Source organism: Furipterus horrens, unplaced genomic scaffold (genome assembly GCF_987537825.1).
Source record: "Furipterus horrens unplaced genomic scaffold, mFurHor1.1.pri manual_scaffold_4, whole genome shotgun sequence".
NCBI classification, from domain to species: domain Eukaryota; kingdom Metazoa; phylum Chordata; class Mammalia; order Chiroptera; family Furipteridae; genus Furipterus; species Furipterus horrens.
The window spans coordinates 6,656,945-6,678,482 of record NW_028327174.1 but is presented as its reverse complement, the minus strand read 5'-3'; the positions used below and the strand labels follow the sequence as shown (position 1 = coordinate 6,678,482).

The 21,538-nt window shown below is 52.5% G+C and overlaps 2 protein-coding genes and 5 non-coding genes across 7 annotated transcripts; 1 reads left to right on the top strand and 6 right to left on the bottom strand.

Moving 5' to 3' along the window:
• Window positions 1–4,191: 4,191 nt before the first annotated feature.
• On the bottom strand, window positions 4,192–14,754 carry RPL3 (ribosomal protein L3). Its single transcript, XM_090275084.1, has 11 exons — window positions 14,708–14,754; window positions 10,202–10,436; window positions 9,314–9,506; window positions 8,543–8,711; window positions 7,816–7,951; window positions 6,582–6,768; window positions 6,025–6,185; window positions 5,454–5,555; window positions 4,943–5,038; window positions 4,462–4,581; window positions 4,192–4,294 (listed from the first exon to the last, which is right to left on the bottom strand). Exons 1-11 carry the CDS (start codon window positions 14,752–14,754, stop codon window positions 4,250–4,252), a joined length of 1,491 nt encoding a protein of 496 aa, XP_090131210.1. The 3' UTR covers window positions 4,192–4,249.
• Window positions 5,158–5,251, bottom strand: LOC150011005 (small nucleolar RNA U83B). Its single transcript, XR_016511031.1, has one exon. It is a non-coding gene; the product is annotated as a small nucleolar RNA U83B (small nucleolar RNA).
• Window positions 6,429–6,522, bottom strand: LOC150011004 (small nucleolar RNA U83B). Its single transcript, XR_016511030.1, has one exon. It is a non-coding gene; the product is annotated as a small nucleolar RNA U83B (small nucleolar RNA).
• On the bottom strand, window positions 7,952–8,007 carry LOC150011003 (small nucleolar RNA U82P). The gene has a single exon (XR_016511026.1). It is a non-coding gene; the product is annotated as a small nucleolar RNA U82P (small nucleolar RNA).
• LOC150011002 (small nucleolar RNA SNORD43) lies at window positions 9,904–9,969 on the bottom strand. The gene has a single exon (XR_016510979.1). It is a non-coding gene; the product is annotated as a small nucleolar RNA SNORD43 (small nucleolar RNA).
• On the bottom strand, window positions 13,132–13,298 carry LOC150011001 (U1 spliceosomal RNA). The gene has a single exon (XR_016511081.1). It is a non-coding gene; the product is annotated as a U1 spliceosomal RNA (small nuclear RNA).
• Window positions 13,141–16,062, top strand: LOC150010999 (uncharacterized). The gene is made up of 2 exons (XM_090275083.1): window positions 13,141–13,290; window positions 14,049–16,062. The coding sequence occupies exon 2, from the start codon at window positions 15,250–15,252 to the stop codon at window positions 16,060–16,062; it is 813 nt and encodes a 270-aa protein (XP_090131209.1). The 5' UTR covers window positions 13,141–13,290; window positions 14,049–15,249.
• Window positions 16,063–21,538: the final 5,476 nt, after the last annotated feature.

Here is a 21,538-nt window from a genome sequence, read left to right as displayed (position 1 = left end):
CACGTGAGCCTGTGAGGGACTGGGGCAAAGGAACCCAGGGAGGGGCAACAGGGGCTTCTGGGAACTGGCTCCCCCACCCCATCTCACAGGAGCCTCCAGGCCCCTACAGTTGAGGGCAGTGTGGTACAGTGGTTAACACTAAGTTTCCGGAGCTGGGATTTGAACCCCTGCCGCACCACTCCCGAGAGTCTGGCCTGAGGGGCTGTTGCTCCAAGCGCCCGTTTCTTCATTGTGAAAGCTGGCGCAGTAGCAACAGGAGGACAGGCTCGCGGCTCTCAGCGCTGTCACAGCCACTCGGTGAGATGCAGCATCTAAGACGCCTGGCAGGATACATTCTGGTTCCGTGACCTCCGAGGGTTCTCTGACTCTCTCTGGGCCCCCACCTTCCCCATCTGTGAAATGGAAATAGTGCTTGTACAGATTAGATCAAGGAACCCCAAAAGGGGCTAACAAAAGGCTTGTTCAACAAATGAGCACCCTGATCCTTCTCCCTTGAGCTAAAATATGCCTTACAGGCCCCCTAATAGCATAAGGAGGGTCAGGGTGAAGGGGCGCCAGGCTCAAATTCCAGCCTTACCAGTTGTACACTGTGTGCCCCTGGGCAAGTTGCTCATCCTTTCTGAGCCCCAGTTTCTTATCTGTGAAATGGAGCAATGATAGAAGCTGCCTCAAAGAGCAGAAGATCAAGGTTACATATAGACCAGTACTTAGGATGGTGCCTGAAGCGGGTAAGGTATTCACAATTGCTATCCCCTGCTGGCATGGGCACTGCCCCCTGGAGGCACTCAAAGCCGTTGTGAGGCCTGGTCACTGTGGGCCAGGGGCGGTGTTGTGCTGCTGGGCCCCGGGGCTGATGGACGCAGAGGACGTGGTAACAGTTCCGATGTGTTACTAGGCCCTGGAACGTTCCTGGATGCCGCTTCCCTCACTCGTAGGCTCATGGGCGTTCCTCTCCTGCCTCCAGCGAGCTTTGGGTCAGCCGTCCAGCCCTGCTTCTGAGCAGGTGCTGAAAAGGCGGAGAAAGCTATTTGGGGCCCTGAGAGCAGACCGGGAGTGTGGACCTGGCCATGATGCTGGAGACCTTGAGTGCCAGCCTGAGCAGGGAGACATCGCATGGAGGCCGGGGGACCCGTGGAAGATTCAGACAAATTGCTGCTTACTGAGCGCCGATGGGAGGGGCTGGGCACCTGGGGGGGTGGGGAGTGTGGCTAGGGGCACAGGGGGTCCAGCAGGCAGCCCCTGCTATCAAGGGTGTCAGCGAAGATCCAGGGGAAAGCATTTTGGGTGAGCCCATGAGGTGGCAGACAACTGCCCAACCCCCTCTGCCCCAAGGCCATCCCCAGGTGAGCTCAGCGAAGTCACTGGCTGTCGTGCCTTTTAAGGCGATGGTGGCTCCCGCTACCTCCTTGTTCCCACTTGCTCAGACATTCCCATCAGGTTTTTTTTTTTTCCCAGGGGGAATGGAATGAGACTCTTTGTTCTGCCACCACAGGATTCCAGCGAGGCCTGTCTGGGGGTTCTGATGGCAGGAAGCACACTCCAGCACGCATTCAGGGATGCACCCTCGGTGACACGCACAGGCACAGACCCACCAACCGCAGACCCACAGAAGTGCCTGGGGACCCTGGTCTGGGACACCCAGACACACGCACAAGCATGGGTGAGTCCCAGAGACGTAGGGAGTAACATTTGTTGAGCACTTGCTACACGCCAGGCCCTGGCTGGGGAGGCAAGAATCCGGTCCTTCCTTCACTGAGCTGCCTCCCAAGAATCAGAGCCCAGAAGCCCCTTTCCCACCTCAGGGCCTTTGCACCTGTTTTGTTCCCGCTGCTTGGGTTATTCTCCCCATAGAGCTCCATCAGGTTGAATCCTTAATGCTCTCAGGTCTCAGAGAGGCCTCCCCTGCCTCATCAGCCTACCCCAGTGGCCTGTTCTATTTCTTCACAGCATTCATCGCTTCTGAAAAACTGTCTTGTTTACCAGCGTTTGCTGTCTGCTACCCCCAGCTGGAATGCTAGCTCCTGGAGAGGAGCTCCGGGCTCACCTCTGCGCCTGGCACCCGAGGGACCGCTGTGCCCACGGCAGCACTCAGGATTTCTTCAGTGGGTGGACCACACACACAGGCTGAGCTTCCCGCTGCCCCCAGGAAGCTGCTCATTTGTCTCAGCCACATTAACTCCAGCCTTCTGTGCATCCACAGGGTCTTCCTCATTTGGTGCCACAGCCACCACTGAGGTAATGAGTCACCACCAGATGAGATTGAGGCTTGCCACTGTTCTGGGATATGCCCAAGGTCACTCACTGGCCAGGGGCAGAGCAGAAATGACGATGTCGTGTAGGAATGGTCAGCAGCCAAGGACTAAGCCCCCAGGTCAAGCAAGCCCGTCCCCGAAAATGACTTTCTATGCATGTGTCACATGTGCGGGGACATGTGGGGACAGCACATTACCTGGAAGTTATCTGTGGTGCTGGTTGCATGTTGCACGTGTGCATGCTCTCAGCCTCGGGCACACACACGGGGGTGGGGTGTTCTCTGGACCCTGCATCCCCAGAACCATCCTGGCTACCCATAGACACAATGGGACACAGCCCTGGCCAGGATGTCAGCCCAGCCAAGCCCTTCCTCCTTGGGCCGGGTGGGCAGCTGGGCTCCAGGGCTGGCCTAACTGTGGGAGGGGAGGCCCACTGGGATGAGCAAGGAATTAGGTGGGGCCCGCCAGGGACCTGCCTGGACTCAGGCTCTGCCTTGAGCAGGTCCCCACTGTTCTCTGGACTTGACTCCCAGGAGCGAGCACAGAACACCCTGCCAGGAAGGCACTCTGCCCCCTTTAAAGCTGGTAGGGAGGCCATCCTGCAGGACTGAGGGGCTGGCCCGGACCGCTGGCACCCACTCTCCCCCCCTGGTGGCTCCATCCTGAAGTGCAGCTCTAGCTGCTCTGGGCCCCGAATCCCCAGCAGATGGAAGGCACTCAGGGTTGAGTGGGCTCTGCATTAGCTCAGTTCAGAAAGACGCACGGGAGCTCCAGGATAGACTCCTGCTCAGTGCACTCCAAGTCTCATCTCCTCTCGGGACCCACAGCCAGCTTCCTCTGAACCTTGCCCCACACTGTGAGGCTGTTGGTCACAGGAGAGCCATGCTCACCGGGGACTAGAGGGACACCTCTGTAAGTACCCTCCAGTATATGGGATCTCAGTCTAACTGCCCCCCCCAACATTACCCTTTCCAGACGGGAAGCACAACACTGACTGGTGAAAGCCCTGCCAGCTAGGGGACAGGGCAGTTGCTCCAGCTGTGGTCTCTGCCCTCAGCCTGCTGAAGCAAAACATGCTGCAGCCAGATGTGGGAGGCAGCCTTGGAGTGCCAGCTATACCAGGGTTCACCGAGGCCAAGTCAATCCCTGAGTGGTAGGTCTGAGGTCATCTGCTGGGCTGTTGAGCTTAGAAAAGCCAACACTCCTTTCTGGTGTCAAGCACTCAATAGCAGGTGCTCCACGTGTAGGCCAGCGGAGCACAGGGTAGTCCCCTCCTGCAGGGGGTGGGGCTCAACCCAGTCCCCCGGGGCAGACCCAGGCCAGAGGGCTCCAATGACTTCACTCAGCTGGGTGAGTTCATTAAAACCACCAAGGCCTCCTCAGAGTAAACACCCCCGTGTTTCCTCCCAGCTCCAGGTGTGGCGCAGGCCCTCAGCATGGGCGCCCCTCTCCCAGTGCCAGAACTGGGCTGCAGGTCACAAAAGCAGCTCAACAAGCCTTAACTGGAACCTGCTCCTGCATGGATTAGTAACTAAGTGGCTCAACTGCACTCAGCAGATCCAGGGTCTGCCCTGCCGTGCCCATCAGCAGCCAAAAGCATCAGGGAATGGCAAGTCCTCGTCACCTCCTCCCCATCTCCACAGCTGCCACCCAAGCTGTGCAAACACTTCCCCAGCCGAGCCTCAGCAGCCTCACCTTGGTGACAAACATTCTGCACAAAGCTATCCCCCGAGGCTGGCTTCACAAGTTCAGGGGCAGTCCCAGGCTCGGCTGTAGCCTACCCCTGTTCCCAGCCTGCTCCCGGTCAGGCAGATGGTAGGGAAAATGAGACCAAATGGAACCTGGAGCTAAGAGGCAGAGGTCAAGGGCAGCACGCCTCTGGGACCACAAGGGCCATGTGGAAGCAGCAAAGACTGGGGAAAGTGAAGTCAGAGGCAGGTATCACTGGAAAATAATTTTTATTGAGAACCCACCAGCTACACAATCTGTTCCTAACATTAGGCTCCTTCTTCCTTTGCAATTCGGTCTTTCTTAAGTGGTCCCTGTGGGAAAAAGTGCAGGCGACAAGGTTACTGGTGAAGGAAGGCAAACTCAGTAAGAAAAAGCCACACCCCGGTGGGATCAGATGTAGGCCACTGTCCCCAGCCCCAGATGGGCAGCAGGCAGGCTGACAGGTGACCCAGCTGAGGGCCGCCACGCAGGTGCTCACCATGAATGCTTTCTTCTCCTCCATTGTCTGGAAGCGGCCATGGCCAAACTTGGAGGTGGTGTCGATAAACTTCAGGTCGATCTTCTCCAGGGCCCGCCGTTTGGTCTGCACCAGCAAGGACTGTGGGCCAAGAGGGGAAAAGCTTAGTTCTGAAGAGCAGGGCCTTCTCCTCACCCTCTTACTCCATAGGCCTGAGAGGGCAGAGCATCAGCTCTTATCGTCAGGCTGGCTGTATCCACGGAACTGGCCTCCACGCATGAGAACAGAAACAAACAGCTGGGCCAGACTGGAATTTCCTCCTCCCAGGACTTCAAAGACGATGAGGATGTTAAAGGAGCAGCAAACCCCCTTTTCCCTTTGAACTCCCCTCCCTAACAAAGCTCAGCCTGGCTGTGGACTGTGCCCCTTATGCTCATGAACTTGTCCCCTCCTCCACGGGCCCCTGGTGCAGCGCCACCCTACCCCCGGCCCCCCGTCTCACCTTGCGGAGGGTGAGCACTCGCTTCTTGGTTCCCACCACGCAGCCTTTCAGCATGACGAAGTCATTGGTCACTTCACCGTAGTGGACAAAACCACCCTGGGAAAAAAGCAAGGCCGCCAGGTCAGCCAGCACAGCTCAAGCGCGGGGCTAGAAGTATGCTGGACACGCAAGGCCCCTTCAGGTTCTGGGGTCCACAGGTGCCCGCCGCCAGCAGGGCTGTCCTCAGAGGGCAGGCAGCAAGGAACGCGTCTGCAGTCCCACTCCGGCGCTGTCCCCGGCGCTCACTCCCGAGCCTGTTCACCTAACAGCTGGGCCCGAGACCCCACTTCTCACCAGCCAACCCCAACCAGGGGGCTGACAACAGGCCTTTATAGGAAGCAGAGAGCTGGCTGCTGTGCAAGGGACCAGTGAACTGACGGCGAACACAGCCTCACGGATGAGCCAGGATGCGACAGCATGCGGCCCCAGCCCGTAACTTAGAGGCTTTGAGGAGAGAGCTCCCGCTGCTTACCAGAGGATTGATGCTCTTGTCAGACAGGTCGAAGTCAGTGGAGGCGTTGTTCTTGATCAGCTTGCCGTCCTTGATGAGGTAGCCCTGGCCGATCTTGTAGATCTGAACAAGGGAACGAGGGCAAACACTTGGGAGACAGGACACAGGGCAGGTGACTCACACACATGCGAGCCAGACAGCACAGGCAAGTCTGCCAGGACTGAGAAAGCAGCACCGACCTCAGCCCCGGGCTGAAAATTAAGGAAAGCTGGCCAGCTCTAAACAAGAGACTGCTGTCTGAGACGGCAGATGGCAGCCTCGCCAGCACTTTCCGGGAGAAAGGACAAGGCTCTTATCTCCAGTCACACCACGGGACAGGGGCACCAGAAGCACCTTTGAGGGTGGCACCTTACAAATCATATCACCCAAGAGCCAGACTATGCCCATCACGGGAGCAGCTAAATCCACATGATGCCCAGAAGCTCCATCACCAACGGAGTGGTGACAGGGACTGGGACCCCCCCTATTATGGGGTCACCGTTCCACTCCCAGGGTTGAACTCCACATGACTCCTCCCCCGCAGGCACCTCACCTTCTTGTTGATCTCAGTGCGGTGATGGTAGCCTTTCTGCCCAGCCCGGGCCACAGAGAAGGCCACCCGGGCAGGGTGCCAGGCCCCGATACAGGCAACCTTGCGCAGCCCTCGGTGGGTCTTGCGGGGCAGCTTCTTGGTGTGCCAGCGGCTGGTGACCCCTGGAATAGACGCAGACTGTTACTGGGCTGCCTAGGACCCATGCCATTGGCCCTTTCCTGCTGGGAGGGCCCACTTGAGTTCAACACCTTCTAAGTCCCAAGCACAGAGGGGGCTTTAATCTGCACATCACCCTCTAATGGCCATATCACCCCAAGTTGAATGCCCATCTAAAAGCGCAAAGCACAGGCCTTGGACAATTAGCCCGCAACCAGGGGACACACGCCCAGCCCCCCGCCCACAGGGCTGTTCTCAGAAGGAAGGCAGCAAGGAATGTTTCCGCAGTCTGGCTCGGGCGCTGTGCCCAGCGCTCATTCCAGAGCCTCATCACCGAACAGCGGGTCGGAGACCCCCACCCCGACCAGAACCACAGCAACCCGGGCCACTGCAAAGCTCACCTTTGTACCCTTTGCCCTTGGTCACCCCAATGACATCAATCATCTCGTCCTGCGCAAACACCTGGCTCACAGGGACCTGCTGCTCTAGCCTCTCACGGGCCCAGTCCAGTTTTTCGGCCACCGTGCCTCCATTCACCTGGATCTCCATGAGGTGGGCCTTCTTCTGGCGCAGAGGAAGCAGGCGCATCTAGGAGGGGATGGGTACCGCTTAGCTCCCTGGGCGTCAAGCTCGTTTCCCGTGCAGAAAACAACCTGCCTGTGTCCTGACTCCCCACTGGGTACAATGCCCCGTTCAACTCTGATGAGCCAACCCTTAACACACACCAGGCCCACACCAAAGCAGGTCAACTTAACCAGATCCTGGCACCACCGAGCCGATACTCCTGATCACTGTCCTGTGGCCCGCACCTTTGGGGTTCTGCCCTCATCCACCTTGGCCACCTACCTCACTCTATTAACTACCAACAGGACACATACTTTGGAAAGTAGAACAGCACTGCAGCCAACAACCCAGAAGTTAAAAAAGGAAACAAATTCAAGCCTAAAGCTTTTAGTTAAAAAGTGCCCAGCACTACCCTACAGAACTTCCTTCAGTGACGGACTACTATAAACCTGTGATAACGTGGTCATTGCTAACCACGCGGAGTGGACAGCCAGGACAGTGGCCCAGGCTGCAGAGGAGGCGCCCCCTCTAACCAAGCCCACGAAGGGTTCCTTCTGCCAAGTGTGAAATGTAAACACTGTTTTCAATCAGACACCCGACAGTGTTAATTGTGAGTCACCAATCCCTTCAACCAATTTTCCCTAAAATGGGAGTTTCCCTAATTAAGAGCCAATAGGGGCACACTGCCCTCTGCTGGCAAGTGAGAGACCAACCCACAAGCAGGGGCACTGGAGGCCTGGCTCAGGCCCGTCCAGTGGGTCTTCACCTGGCCCAGGAGCCCAGGCTTCAAGGGCAGTGACTGGACTGTGTTGCTGTGTAGCTTCAAACAGCCCCCGGGCTGCTCACTGGCCTAGCTCCTCCACCAGGAAGTTTGAGGAACCTGAACCAGTCTAGCCAACCCCCTAAAATCTGAGGCTTGGCACAAAATCAGCTGGAGCTGAAGACTGACTCAGGAGATAAGGAAATCTCCCAAACTGATGGCATCTGATCTGCAAAGCCCCATGTGACCATACGTCACATGAGAAGCAGCAGCGGTGAGCTGCGTTCCTGGGCACACTGGCGAGCGCTCACCTGGGTGTGGGCGATGACGCGGATGACCTGGCAGTACTTCTTCATGCTGCTGAAGTCCTTCTCAAGCTGCTTCTTGCCGTCGTCATCCTGCCACTTCTTGCAGTATTTGGTGAAGGCCTTCTTCTTAGATTTATGCCTTCAGGAGCAGAGCAGAGTTGGGGCCGGGGACCGGGTGCAGGCCTTCATCGCCCCTCCGAGGGGCGAGAGGAAGGCACACGGGCACCACGTGGGGATGGGGCTCATTGCCGGCTTCTAAGGAGCCTTTTCCACCGGCAAGAGGAGCCTGGATGGAGCTCATCGGGCAGAGCCGAGCGGAGCTGAGCAGACGTCCACAAGATTAATAGAAGTCACATACTTTCACACACACACAATTTCCTGCTCCAGTCTAGCCATTACCCAGGCCACACACCCAGGCAGAAGGACTAGGGGAGTTAACAACACTGCTATCTTGGTTTCTAACTGGACTCGCAATACTTTTCCAACACCCCCAAAAATCCTGAAAACTGAGTCCTCAGCCAATACCCACTAAGCTGAACACGAAATAAAGGCTTAAGGTATTGCTCCCAGCTCAGTTAACCACCAGCACTCAAGATCCATCCCCAGGAATTGTTCTGTTCCCGAGGCAACTGGCCCTACCACCCCTGTCAGAGCTGAGAAGCCCACACAGGAGTTCCTCCTCTCCGGGCCCTAACCTAGGTAAAGTGTGTGCAGTGTCCCCCTCCCTTACCAGTTCTTATAGAAGCGCCTCTTGCATTCGTCACTGATATGCTCGGCAAAGACAGTTTTGAAGGTACGAAGGCCTCGAGGGGTTTCCACGTAGCCCACAATGCCCACAACCACCATGGGCGGAGTCTCCACAATGGTCACAGCCTCCACAACTTCCTTCTTGTTCACCTCTGCCAAGCAAACAAGGGGTCAGACTTGAGTGGCCACCTAGAACCCCCCAAACCAGGATTAGTGTTGAAGTGCTCATGTAGGCCAAGAGGGCAACTTGCTTCAGATTATAGGACCCTCGTAAAATTAACAGCCTAGCTTCAGTTCTTGTCTATCACAGAAATCTCTAGAGGCAAATTCCTTATCACCTAGGTAGTACCGGAGCCCCAAAGAAGTGTAACTCACGTAGATACCAGCTGCCTAACATTAAGAGCAACCGTGGTTAAGTAACCAGCGCTGTGTCCTCCTACTTGGTCACTTTCCTACTTCAAGCCCACAACCCAGGGACATGGGTAGCGTTCAAGCTTTCTAGGTTAGCACACTTCTCTACACTGTGGCGCTTGACAAATTTACCCACGTTGTGCTCCTTGATTTCAACACCTCCCTCCACCTACAAATGGCAGTGTTCAGGAATAATCATCAGCCCTAAAATAATTCCTCTCCATCCTGCTATGGAGACACTGTTGATCTCAGGTCTGCCCTCTTACAGCCTGGTCCCAACTAGTCTGTCCCCACCCTCCGTTCCTAATCCCCCGCCAGCTTGGAGGATAAAGCATGTACGTACTGGATCCCGGCCTATCAACCTCCCGCACGATGTGGGTCATGCCAGCCTTGTAGCCCAGGAAGGCTGTGAGGTGCACAGGCTTAGAGGAGTCATCCTTGGGGAAGCTCTTCACCTTCCCACGGTGACGGCTGCTGCGCTTCCGAGGCAAGAAGCCCAGGGACCCATGCCTGGGAGCGGAGAACTTCCTGTGAGACTAGGAGAAAATGACCGTTAGCACCTGCACCTCACTTCCTGATTCCCAGCTGTCTAGGCGGTCCTCCGAGGAGTCTCAGCAATGCTGAATCAGACCAGAGCCCCGGCAACCCAAGTTAATTAGGTTTGCTCTCTGCAGGGCCACACATCCTGAAGCTGCAATCAACTAGGTAAACTGAACTTTTATGTCAAATTCTCATTCTATAGCAAGATGAACACCCCCCCCAATCAGACAAAACCACACCAAATTTTAAAATACCTTAACAGGTGGCTTTATGATGGACTCCGAAAGTCTGACCACAAAAGGGACTTTTGGGACAAATGGATGGGTAGTGGGTTATGGTGCTAAAGGCCCCTCTGGCTACAATGATACACAGGCCACTAGAACTCGACAGAGCCAAATCAGAACATGACAATCAGCACAGAGTCTCTCTGTCCGCCCGTCAATAAGTTCATCATCTGTGGTTTCTGGGAACTCTAGAGGCCTAAGGACTCGTCCTGTCCAAACCGTCCCAGGCGTTTCAGAATGAGGCCTCAACAGCCCCCGCTGAAGTCTCCCCTCCCGCCTACCGCGCTGACTTCTGCACCTCCCAGCGTAAACTATAGAGCCAAGCGACCTCACTCCAGGTCCTCCTGGCCCAAGTACTCATGGACTCCAGTGGATCTCGACTAGCACTAGAATGATGAGGTCGAGACCCAGAAGTAATCCAGGGCTTGAAAACTGTCGGGCCCGGGCTCCCCGCCCCAGCTCCCGCTGCAAGGCCTTTTGCCAGCTGGCCGGTAGGCCCAAGGCCGACCACAGGCCTCAGGCGTCTCCCGAAAATAGGCCTGCCTGCCGATCGCGCTGAGTACCCTGAGCTCCCAGAGCAGGCGCCCGTCGCTGAGCGAGCCGAGATGGCGTCGATGCGCCGCGGAATCAGCCACGCCGCCACTACAGACAAGGAGGAAGGAGCCATGACACTACATACCATTCCGCCGCCAAACGCCGCCGGTAGAGGTCGGCTGGAGAGTGGCGTGCACTATATAAAGCCCAGTCTGGGCCCGCCCCTTCCGGCGTGCGAGCGCGCACCCGCGGCAGACGTCGGGTCGGGGGACGGATACCGGCTGCCATTTCCGCGCACGCGCGTCCTCGCCTGGCGTTCGTTCCCGGCTAGACCTGAGCTGCGGAGACCCGGCTTAGAGCCCTAGTGCGAGCGGCTGGGGTCAAAAGTGGTGAAACGCCTCGGAAATGCTGGCCAGGGGCTGGAGCGCAATAAACCTACGGCGATGGCGGCAGCCAGTTTTGTGAAACGCGCCGTTCCGCTGAGGGAAGGTGGCTGCGTCGCGTCTTTTCATATGAAACGCAGTCACCTCTGAAGTGAATAATCCAGCTTTGGGATTCAGTCCAAAATAATTTCGCGCGTGCTGACACAGTAGATCAGCGTCGTTGCCATTTTGCAGGTACGCTGAGTTGCAACGAGTTGCACTGCTCTCACCTGCTCTAAATTGGAGAGAAAAGTGAACCCCTGGTTTTCTGGCTCCCAACCCGGAGCCGCTTCCACGACGCGAATTTGCCTTTAATGTGTCCTGATTTCGGGCACCCCGTCCTTCAAACCCGATCTTGGCTACTCGTCCCGCTCTCCAGCCGCAGTGGCTTGGTTCTGACGGTCTCTGAGGCGGCAAAAAATGCCTCATGTTCCGGATCATGACAGCTGCCCAGCCTCAAGGAACCGGGTGCATGAAGGACCCTCTCTGATGTCTGCCTGGGCTCCCAGGGGCCTCAGGACGCTTCTCACTGCTCTCCCAGTCCCCAGGCTTGCCCCTCTAAATTTCATCTCGTTACTTCCCCCGTCCCCATCGCCACCCCTCAGGATAAAGCGTAAACTCCTGAGGCTGCTCCCTAGGACTCTGCCCTAACTGGCTGGCTACTCGCGTCTCTGCTGAGGCTGAGCACACAGACTCTCCCTTGTCACTTTCCACCTCCGTTCCACCTGTCATGTTCCTTGATTCTAGACCAGGCTGTCGTTTACACCGTGGTTAAAAACATTCTCTTATTTAACGCTCACACCAAGGCCAGATGTGTTTCCAAATCTGGTTCTTTTAATGTTTGAGGTAATATTGTGCAATATGGTGAACATTCTGTATATTATGTAATCCTCCCAAAATTCTTCGATGAAATGCATTAATTAATTCTATAAAGAATCATGCATATTCACATAAGGTGGGATAAATATAAAAAGCCTCCATCAATCAGTTCAGGGCCAATTTAGCTGCCTAAAAAATTCAGGTCAATTTGGCTTTTGTCACCCAATGGCTTAGGAAATTTATTTGTTTTTTTAGTATCAGAATGGTGGAAAAGGGATTATGACCCATATTGTCCCTTCTTAGCAAGAAAACTAAGTTTTAGGCCAAGAGGAAATAATTTTACAAAAATCACTTAATTCATGAAGGACAGTGCTCAAGTCCGACTGGCTCTAGATTGGGTTATTCATGACGTTAGACTCAGGGTTCAGTAGCTCCCTGAAAAAGGAGCTCTGGGTCCTAAGCCACGCATTCACTCAACCAAGGAATTCTTACTGAACCGGCCCGGCGCCAGGCAGTGGGAATACAAAGGGGACCAAGATGGCCACCATCACAGACCAGATAAGACTACAGCTGGAAGCCCTGGCTGCTGTGGCTCAGTGGACTGAGCATTGGCCTGTGAACCAAGTGTCGCTGGTTCGATTCCCGGTCAGGGCACATGACTAGATTGCATGTCAGGTCCCCAGTTGGGGGGGGGGTGCAAGTGAGAGGCAACCAAACAGTGATGTTTCTCACTCTCTCTTTCTCCTTTCCCCTCGCTCTAAAAAAAAAAAAAGACTACAACTGGGATGAGGAAGGAGTTTCCAGTGTGCCCGGGGGCTGAAAGCTGGGGCAGAAGCGCTGGTCCCGGTCCCGGTCCCGGTCCCGCCGAGGCGGTGACTGCGGCAGGAGGAAGGCGGCGGTGGACACGCTGGCCCTTTGCCGCTACACAGAGCAGCCTTATCTCAGCTCAAAAGGAACGACCTGCCCGGCCAGCCCCGCCAGCCTCATCGAGGACATGGACAGTGAGTAGCTCACCCCCTTCGGGACTTGAAAAAGGAGAGTGACACACCCCTTCAGCAAGTGTCTATTGAAGAACTCCTAGAAGGCCAAGCTGGAAGCCGAGAAGCTGAAAGTACAGCTGCTTTTTTTTTTTTAAGGCTTTATTTATTTATTTATTTATTTATTTATTTATTTTTAGAGAGAGGAGAAGGGAGAGAGAAAGAGAGGGAGGGAAACATTCTCACGTGCCCCCAACTAGGGACCTGGCGGGCAGCCCAGGCATGGGCCCTGACTGGGAATTGAACCGGTGACCATTTGGTTTGATGACCTGGGCTCAATCCGCTGAGCCACACCAGCCAGGGCTGAAAGACCCTGCTCTTAAAGATTGAGGTCTCTCCGTTCTTCGAGCAGATACTCTTGATGAGGATTAGGGGAGCAGGAGATGTCACTGAATAAAAGTGACATTTTGGTCACCTCTCACCTTTGACTAGAAACTAGAATTTTTGAAAAGTCATTTTTCTTTTTAGTTTTTTCACATATGCAACATGAAAAAAATCACGTGGCTTTATCTTTTTTTTTCCCCCCAGGGGAGAGTGCTAACGCAGTCCCCCACGACCACAAGTGATGCAGTCGGGTTTCCCACATTTGGGGACATCGCATCGCAGGGGTCAGCACATCCGGAGGGCAATGGATAAGCCACCCTGGGAAAACCACCTTCGCAATCATGGTATCTCTCCTGCCAAGTAAGTTGTTTTATTTTCTCTTTTTAATAACAAAACTGTTGTTTAAAGAAACAGCTGGATGGACTCCCTTCACACATTACTATGGAGCCAGCAGCTGCTTTTCCATATTGCTCTTCTCATCCCAAATTAGAGTTTACAGGGGACGCTCTTCATTTGCTTGTAAATAAAATATGAATCTCAAAATAAAATAAAATTGTGATGACGGTTAAAAAAGATTTAACAAACAATGTCACGAGGTCCTGGACAAACTGTTCCCAAAAGGAATTCCCTCTCTGCACTCATGAGAAAGGGTGGCATCAATAGACCTTCGCTGCCATACCATTTATGCATATAGTTCCCTCGCATATTGTCTTCAGCTTCAGTTTCCCCATTTGTCAAATAAGGGATTTATTCATTCAACAAATGTAGACTGAGCTGCTCTGCCTAAGAATGACACTAAGGGGCCCCCAGGGTTAGGAGAGGCCAGCTAGAAAGTGGGGATGAAGCAGAAGGGCTTTCACTATCCCATGCAAGCCATCATGATGGGTGACCTGAAAAGGGACACTGATGATGGACATAAAGAAGCAGAACCAGGAAACTATTTGTATGAGTCACCGGGGCTGGGGATGCGGAGAGGAAGCAGAGAGGGCCTGAGTCAGGATATCCATTTTGGAATATTGGGTAGGTAGTGTTACTTTTAGAAGGGAGAGATTATATGTGTGGGTTTGGATTCATTTATGGAGATAACTATCTTTTCTCCTTCCAGTCACATGTCTAAGGCTACACACCACGAAAAAAAGTAAGGAAGCCAGAGAAGAACCACACCCAAACCCACATGATTCTGAGCCTCTGTGAGGCCAGATGAAAAAGATGACTATGACTAGTACCGTGATTTATAATATCTACGTGATAAAAACAAACCAGTGGCCAGGAGTTCACTGTGCCTGAAATAAGACTTGAAACAAGCTTCTTTGAGGAGACAAGCTTCTCCTAAAAGGGCCAGAGTGGCTGCCGCTGGTGAGGCCCTGAATGTCCTCCCACAGCGAACACACAGTGGCTGTGCACACTCCACGCAGACCAGTGAACTCATGGCGCCTCGCCGATCCGATTTGTGCGAGCTGTTTACAAGGCTGAAACAAGGGGCTTGGGTTACCTGATCCTGGATTGCTGGTTTAATCCAAAGATAAAATCCAGAGTCTGGAAAGGAATGGATAGATTTTGTTTACAAAAGCAGAAAAGGGTCCATCCAGCGTTTTACTCAAATACCTGAAGGTCAGTTGTTCACTGCTACAAGATAAAACCCGAGGTGTGGTCTAACCATGGCGAAGGTTAGTTAGGAGGACATGAGCAGGAGCAGAAAGAGGAGGCAGGAGGACAAGAGAGGAGCTGAGTGGGGCAGCTTTAGCCATGACGGTATTTCGATGCTCATCTCTCTTACCAGACTGGAAGCTTCTTGTCAGAGGAGACTGTGTCCTCCTCCCACATGCCCCGCCCCAGTGCAGGTCCTGGCACAGAGAAAGCTCTGGTTCACACTGGTCAGACGAGGGCGTGAACACAGGAGGCCCCAGCTACAGCCCCGCAGCTTCACTTTCAAAGGCTGCCTCCCTTGCCCATTGAAGCAATAAAGGCCCCTTCTTTGACAGGAGCTCCCATTATGATCTTGTGTGCTGTCAGTGATTGTTGCAAAACCACCTGGCTTAGATGACAGGGCACTTGGGCCAGAGGGTCAGATAATATGAGCTTGTGGCATCCGCACAGTCAGTCCCAAGTCCCCAGAGCAGAGCCTGGGCACAGAGCTTCTGGATCCTGAAGGACCCCACCTTCTGCTCCTCCACCACCAGCTGCCAGAGAGGTGCCCCTCAGAAAGAGAACTGGCTGGCCAGGGGCACTTGGTGGCTCTTGCTCCTGCTCCTGCTCCTGCTCCTGCTCGGCCCCGGGTTGGTAAAATTCTATGCGCCCCTGCTGGGGCTGCAGGCAGCCATGGCAAATATGGCCTCTCACAGCTTCTCGGTCTACTTGCTGGGCCTCTGCATCCTGCGGCTGAGTGATGGGCTCACCCTCATCCTGGCCCGGAAGCTGGGTGTGGAGGTGCTGCTACCCATCCAACAGGCCGTGTGGCAGCCACTGATCACTGCATGGGCCTGGGGCCTTCAGATGCTCACCCCCGTGATCCGCGGAGCCCTTCGCGGCATCCTGAGGCTCCTGCGATGGGAGGCCAGCCTAGTCCTGCTGTCCGTGGCCCAGTGGGCTTACTGCAGCCGGGACAGCTTCCACCCTGAGAACAGCAAGGCCCTGGAGCGGTTGCCATGGGCTGTGCTGCAGCAAGTGGCTGTGTCGCTGCTGGTTCGCTGTCTAGACAAGCTGTGGGTGGCCCGGGGATGGGTCACCCAGGCCACATGGTGCAGTGGCCTTCAACCCCTGGAATGGGCCAGGCTATGCAGGGCGGCCTCCAAAGACCTGGATGCAGTTACCGCCATCCTTCCGGCCACCACTGTCCCTTTTAGCCAGCGCTTCCCTGGACCTGACCCGGCCACCCTGAGAAGGCTCACTCCAGCTTCCATCATCCTGTGCCTTGTGGCTGGGGACAAGGATGCCAGCAAGGAAAAAGAAGGCTATGGCTTAGGGGCTACTAAGGTACCCATTAGCATCAGGTTCCAGAGCAACAGGACAAGCAAGATGATCTTTAGGTCTTCGTTCAGGAAGGCGCTTGCACAGCAAGTCAAGGCGACCTGTGTTCTCATCGTTCTTCTGTATATCTTTGCTGCGTCTCTCTTCGTGCAAATCTTAAAATAAATGATCAAGTGTGAACTGGCCTTTGGTGTGTCCCTGGATTACTTTGTCAGTGAGAGATTGAATAGCATCAGATATGCCCCCCAGGCCTTTACTGGGCTGGGGGCAAGGGTGGGTGATATGCAATATGCAAGCCATATGCATACCAGGGGCTGGGCTGGGGCACCTGGTCTCAGCTCAGTCACTACCATGTGTTCTTGGGGAGGTCCCTTCACCCTTCTCAGCCTTAATTCCTTTTCTGCAAGTATAGAGAATAGGAGTGTGCTGGGTCCTTTGTCTTGAGGCTTTTATCTCTTTCTTGCAGTTTCCTAGGGGAGGCTTTAGGGGAGGGTTTCAGTAGAATATTCACCCGTTTTCCAGGTGTGCTTTTTCAGGGTTGTGGTCTCCACTGAGTGGCAGTGACAGGGCAGAGGGTCATTACTCATGGCAGTTGGTCCTGGTGTCACCCACCTGGTTTTGCTGCTTTTGTGGGCCTGGAGCTAAAATAGAATGGAGGCCTAGATGTTATTGCTAGGGAGGTGACCTCTGTATCTGGCTGTAAATTGCTTGGCCAGTTTGTTCAGCTGTCTGTCTCAGTTTCCCTATTCCACTTGCCAAGGAATTTTCCTAGCTTCTTACTGTCCTGTCTCAACATCAGCTGAGGTCACGTGGTATATTCTGCTGGTACGTGGGTCCGTCTGGAGGGTTCAGGACAGTGGTGGTGATGGCTTGAAGCCTGGGCTCATCTGGGACTCTTGTCTTGGATATGAATGAGCACTTGGTGATCTTAACCCAGTCAGACTTCTTACATGACGGCTCAGGGCTGAGAGTGTTTCAAGAAATGGAAAGTGACATCAGCCTGCGAGCCAAGTGTTGCTGGTTCGATTCCCAGTCAGGGCACATGACTAGGTTGCCCGTCAGGTCTCCAGTTGGGGGCACGAGTGAGAGGCAACCACACAGTGATGTTTCTCTTCCTCTCTTTCTCCTTTCCCCTCTCTCTAAAAATAAACAAACAAATAAATATCTTTTTTAAAAAAAGAAAGTGAAAGCTAATGTTTTCTTAAGGCCTGGACCAGGAAAATAGCACAACGTCATTTTATTGATCAGCCAATCACAACCCTGCTTATATCCAAGAGAATAAGGCCAAAGAACGTGTGACCCTATTTCATCGGCCACCCTCATTAATTCTTTTCCCCTGGACTCTAAGATCCTTTAGGGCAGAAACCATGTGCTGCAGCACACCGAAAAGTATATTACATTTTTTTGCCAATCTGACAAAAAAAAAAAAAAGAATTTTGATTCATTCACATTGACAGCTATTGTTGTGTTGTCTAATTTTTTTTTTTTTAATTTGACAACCTAAGGGAAAAGAGGTCAGTGTCCCTGACTAAATAGTCAGGTATTGCATGTTTTAACCGCGGCACACTGGTTGAAAATCGCTGGTCTGATTGAATGTGCAATACATAGGCTTAGAGCTAAGTGTTCACTTAATTCACTAAGTGTTCATTTCTTTGAGAAAAGAATGGGTTTGCTTGGTCAATTGGCACATTCTTCAGTCAACTGAAACGCATTGCCCAACGGTTCTCCTGAAAGGTACCAGAGGCAATCATTTATTTATTTATTTTTGTAGAGAGTAAAGTTTTTATTCACTTTCCAAGAAAGGAGAGAGGCATGCTGTGGAGAGAGATACCAGCATCAAGGGGTGGAGTCTTTGCGCTTTTATCAAATTGTAATCGGGTAAAAAAAGGTGGGGGGTGCTGTTGTGAGGCCCCCGGGCTGCCGAGGGCGTTAACGCGAGGCTGCAGTTTGTTCCAATGTTATCTTCTGCCTGTGGCTGAAAGGAGCCGCTGGTTAGTCACTTTCTATTCTTACTTTCCAGTAATCTCCAGGCCTCCTATCTCAGCACTGACAAAATGCACCTGATGAAGTTGTTCTACAGCTGACAGACAGGTTTCCCCACGCAATTGCTGGCTGTGAAGATGGGTGAGGAGGAGGCTGTCCACAGAGTCTGGAGAGATGGAGAAGAATTAGAATCCTCTCTCCAAACCTCACAGAGACTGGGTCAGGGAGTCAGCCTGGGTCGAGCTTCCGCTGCCCACTGCTCCCCTAGTCACAAGTCTTGGGAGGCGGGAGGAGAGGGAGAAATAGAGAATGTCCCTGTACGGACCACCAAAATGTTAAGGTGGTCGGTGATGCGAGCTGTGAAAGAATTCACAAAGAGTAGAAGATGTAGAGAGTAGAGATTTTATTCACTCTCCAAGAAAGGAGAGGGGTGTGGTGTGCAGAGAGACACCAGCCCAGAGGCAAATTTTTAAGTTTGCAGTTATGCTGTGACTCTTCCACTCAAATACCAGGAATGCATGCGCCCTCTGCCCAGGCAAGTCCACGCTCACAGGATACAGACTTAACGTCTTCTATACCAAAGCAGTCTCCAGGGGGCAGCAGAGAAGCAAAGGCAAGATGCCACTTGGCCTGGGCTGGGAACAAATTAACCCGAAGAATATGACAAGATGTAGGAAACTCTGGGTTTGCAAAGGCTTGATCTACAAAGAACAGCCTGACTGTTGGGTGGAGAGGATGTGGTGTGTCGGTGGTGGTGGCGGTGGCGGCGGTGGCAGCGGCAGGGCAGTGCCTGTGGCTGGCGGTGGAAAGTGCAGTCATACATTTTAAAAGTAGGGAGGGGCCCTGGTTGGTGTGGCTTAGTGGATTGAGCATTGGCCTACAAACCCAAAGGTCGCTGGCTCATTCCCGGTCAGGGTACATGCCCAGGTTGCAAACCAAGTCCCCAGTCGGGGGCATGCGAGAGGCAACCAGTTAATGTATCTCTCGCACATCAATGTTTCTCTCCCTCTTTTTCTGTCTCCTGTCCCCTCTCTCTAAAAATAAATAAATAAATACATTCTTTTAAAATAAAAAGAAAAGAAAAGTAGGGAGGGAAACCAAGCCCCAGACAAGATCATGTGCTCATGGTTCCAATGCCTGGGGAAAATAAAGCCTCATTGCTTCTGACTGTGAAAACTAGTGGGGGTTGGGGCAGAGGAAGAAACTGCTGATCTCTCAGCAAAGCCGCTTGTTTAGAGGTCCCCCACAGTCCTAGAACGTCCGCAGATCCACTCATTCTGGGAACCACAGCCAAGGCAACAGCTAGGGAGGTGCCAGTCCCATACGGGAAGCGGGAGAAGTGCCTGGAAGAGAGGCAAGTCCTGAGTAAGTGGCATTGTTCCCTCTCAGACCTTTCCCCTACTTACAGCACCACAACGTGGTGAAACAGGTCACCCCATATTGACAAATATCTAAGGCTCCGCCCCTTACAACTTAACAGGTGTGATAGCTCTACCTAAGTCACAGAGGCAAACACAGGAACCTGTCAAGATGAGGAGACAGAGAAGTATGGCCCAAAAGAGGGAACGAATCAACGTTCCTGTGGGAGGACTAAGTGAGGAGGAAATAGCCAAGCTAACAGATGAAGAGATAGCCAACCTAACAGACGCAGAGTTCAAAACACTGGTGATAAAGATGCTCACAGGCTTGACAGATATGCTTAAGTACGGCAAACGCATAAGAGAAGAAATGAAGGCTACACTAAGTGAAACAAAGGAAAACCCACACAACACCAATGGTGAAGGAAAGGAAACTTGGGTTCACATCAATGATTTGGAACATAAGTAAGAAAAAAACAGTCAACCAGGACAGAATGAGGAAACAAGAATTGAAAAAAAAAGAGAAGAGGCTTAGGAACCTCTGGGACAACTTTAAATGTGCCAACATTCAAATCACAGGGGTTCCAAAAGCAGAAGAGTAAGAGCAAGAAATTGAAAGCTTATGTGAAAAAATAATGAAGGAAAACTTTCCTAATTTGGTGAATGAAATAGACGTACAAGTCCAGGAAGCACAAAGAGCTCCAAACAAGCTAGACCCAAAGAGGACCACACCAAGACAAATCATAATTAAAATGCTAGAGGTTAAAGATAAAGAGAGAATATTAAAAGCAGCAAGAGAAAAGAAGAGAGTTGCCTACAAAGGAGTTCCCATAAGGCTATCAGCTGATTTCTCAAAGGAAATTTTGCAGGCAAGAAGGAACTGGCAAGAAGTATTCAAAGTGATGAAAAATAAAAAAATAAAAATAAAAACAAACGAAGCAAACAACTGGAATAGGAACAGAATCATAGGTATGGGGAGCATTTGGAGGGGTATCAGCTGGGAGGGGGAAAGCAGAGCAATGGGGAAAAGGTGCAGGGATTAGGAAGCATAATTGGTAGGTCCAAAAGAGAAGCCAAAGAATTTATATGCACGACCCATGGACATGAACTAAGAGGGGTGCGATTGCTGGAGGGAAGGGAGGTACTGGGTGGAAGGGAGCAAAGGGAAAAGAAATTGGGACAACTGTAACAGTATAATCAATAAAATATACTTTAAAAATTACAGCCTGACTTCCTCCTTTAGCCTTGCTGCTAACACGGAACACAAATACAGTAGAAGAGGAGGATGTTTCTATAAACTGCAATGATAACTATAAAGTAAAGGTTCATAGAGGAGCCTGGGAACCTACTCAACATTTATAACTTTGTGTTTCTAAGAAAATGTCTACATACCTTGTTGTACATACCGACCTTGAAAACCAACTGCAATGGGGAGGCTAATAACATTTACTAAGCTAATTCTTTGCATCAGGTACTATTCTAAGCACATTTTCTTCATTCTCTCATTTAATCTTGACAATAATCCTCAGAGGCAGCTACTATGCTTATTTTTATTTTTTTCAGATGAGGAATCAGGCCCAGAGAGGAGAAGCCATTTGCCCAAGGTTACACAGTGACTGTGGGGTGGGGGGCAGGCATGGGGGGGCAGGCAGGATCTGAGTTTGAAGCTCAGCAGGTTCCTGAACACCACCCTTTCTGAGATTCAGTTCATTAGTGTGATCAAACCTTAGCGCTGACAGATTAGGGACAGTCTCTTAAATTCTTCAGTCCTTATCCCCCCATGCCCAGCCCAAAGCCTTGTGCAAGGAGGGTTTCAAGTAAATATTTATCGAATGAATAAATGAATGAATATTAGTCACTTATCTGATTATTACTCACTGATTTGACCCATCACACTTGTACACTTTTTTCTATTTTATAATTTTAAAAATAAGGTTGCAGTAATAAATGAAATAGTGGACGTAAACCCCTAGCACAGGGTCTGGCATGGACTTAACCCTCAATACGAGCCTAAGATGGACATTGGCCTCTGTAATGTTTAGGAGGTGCCCTCACACCCACCACACGTTTCCTGTGTCCTGTCATTACTACGGTGGCAAAAACCTTAGCAGATATCTTTGTCCAACCTGCTCCGGGAACCAATGGAGGTAACTAGAGGCAGACCTGGATGGTGGTTCTTCCCATTGCAGCAAGAGCTCGAGGGCATCCAGCCTGCTTCCATGAAACCTGCCTGACCTTTGACGGAGTGATGGGGACTAGGGTCTATTTATTGCACACCTACTGTGTGCCACGGCCTTGGC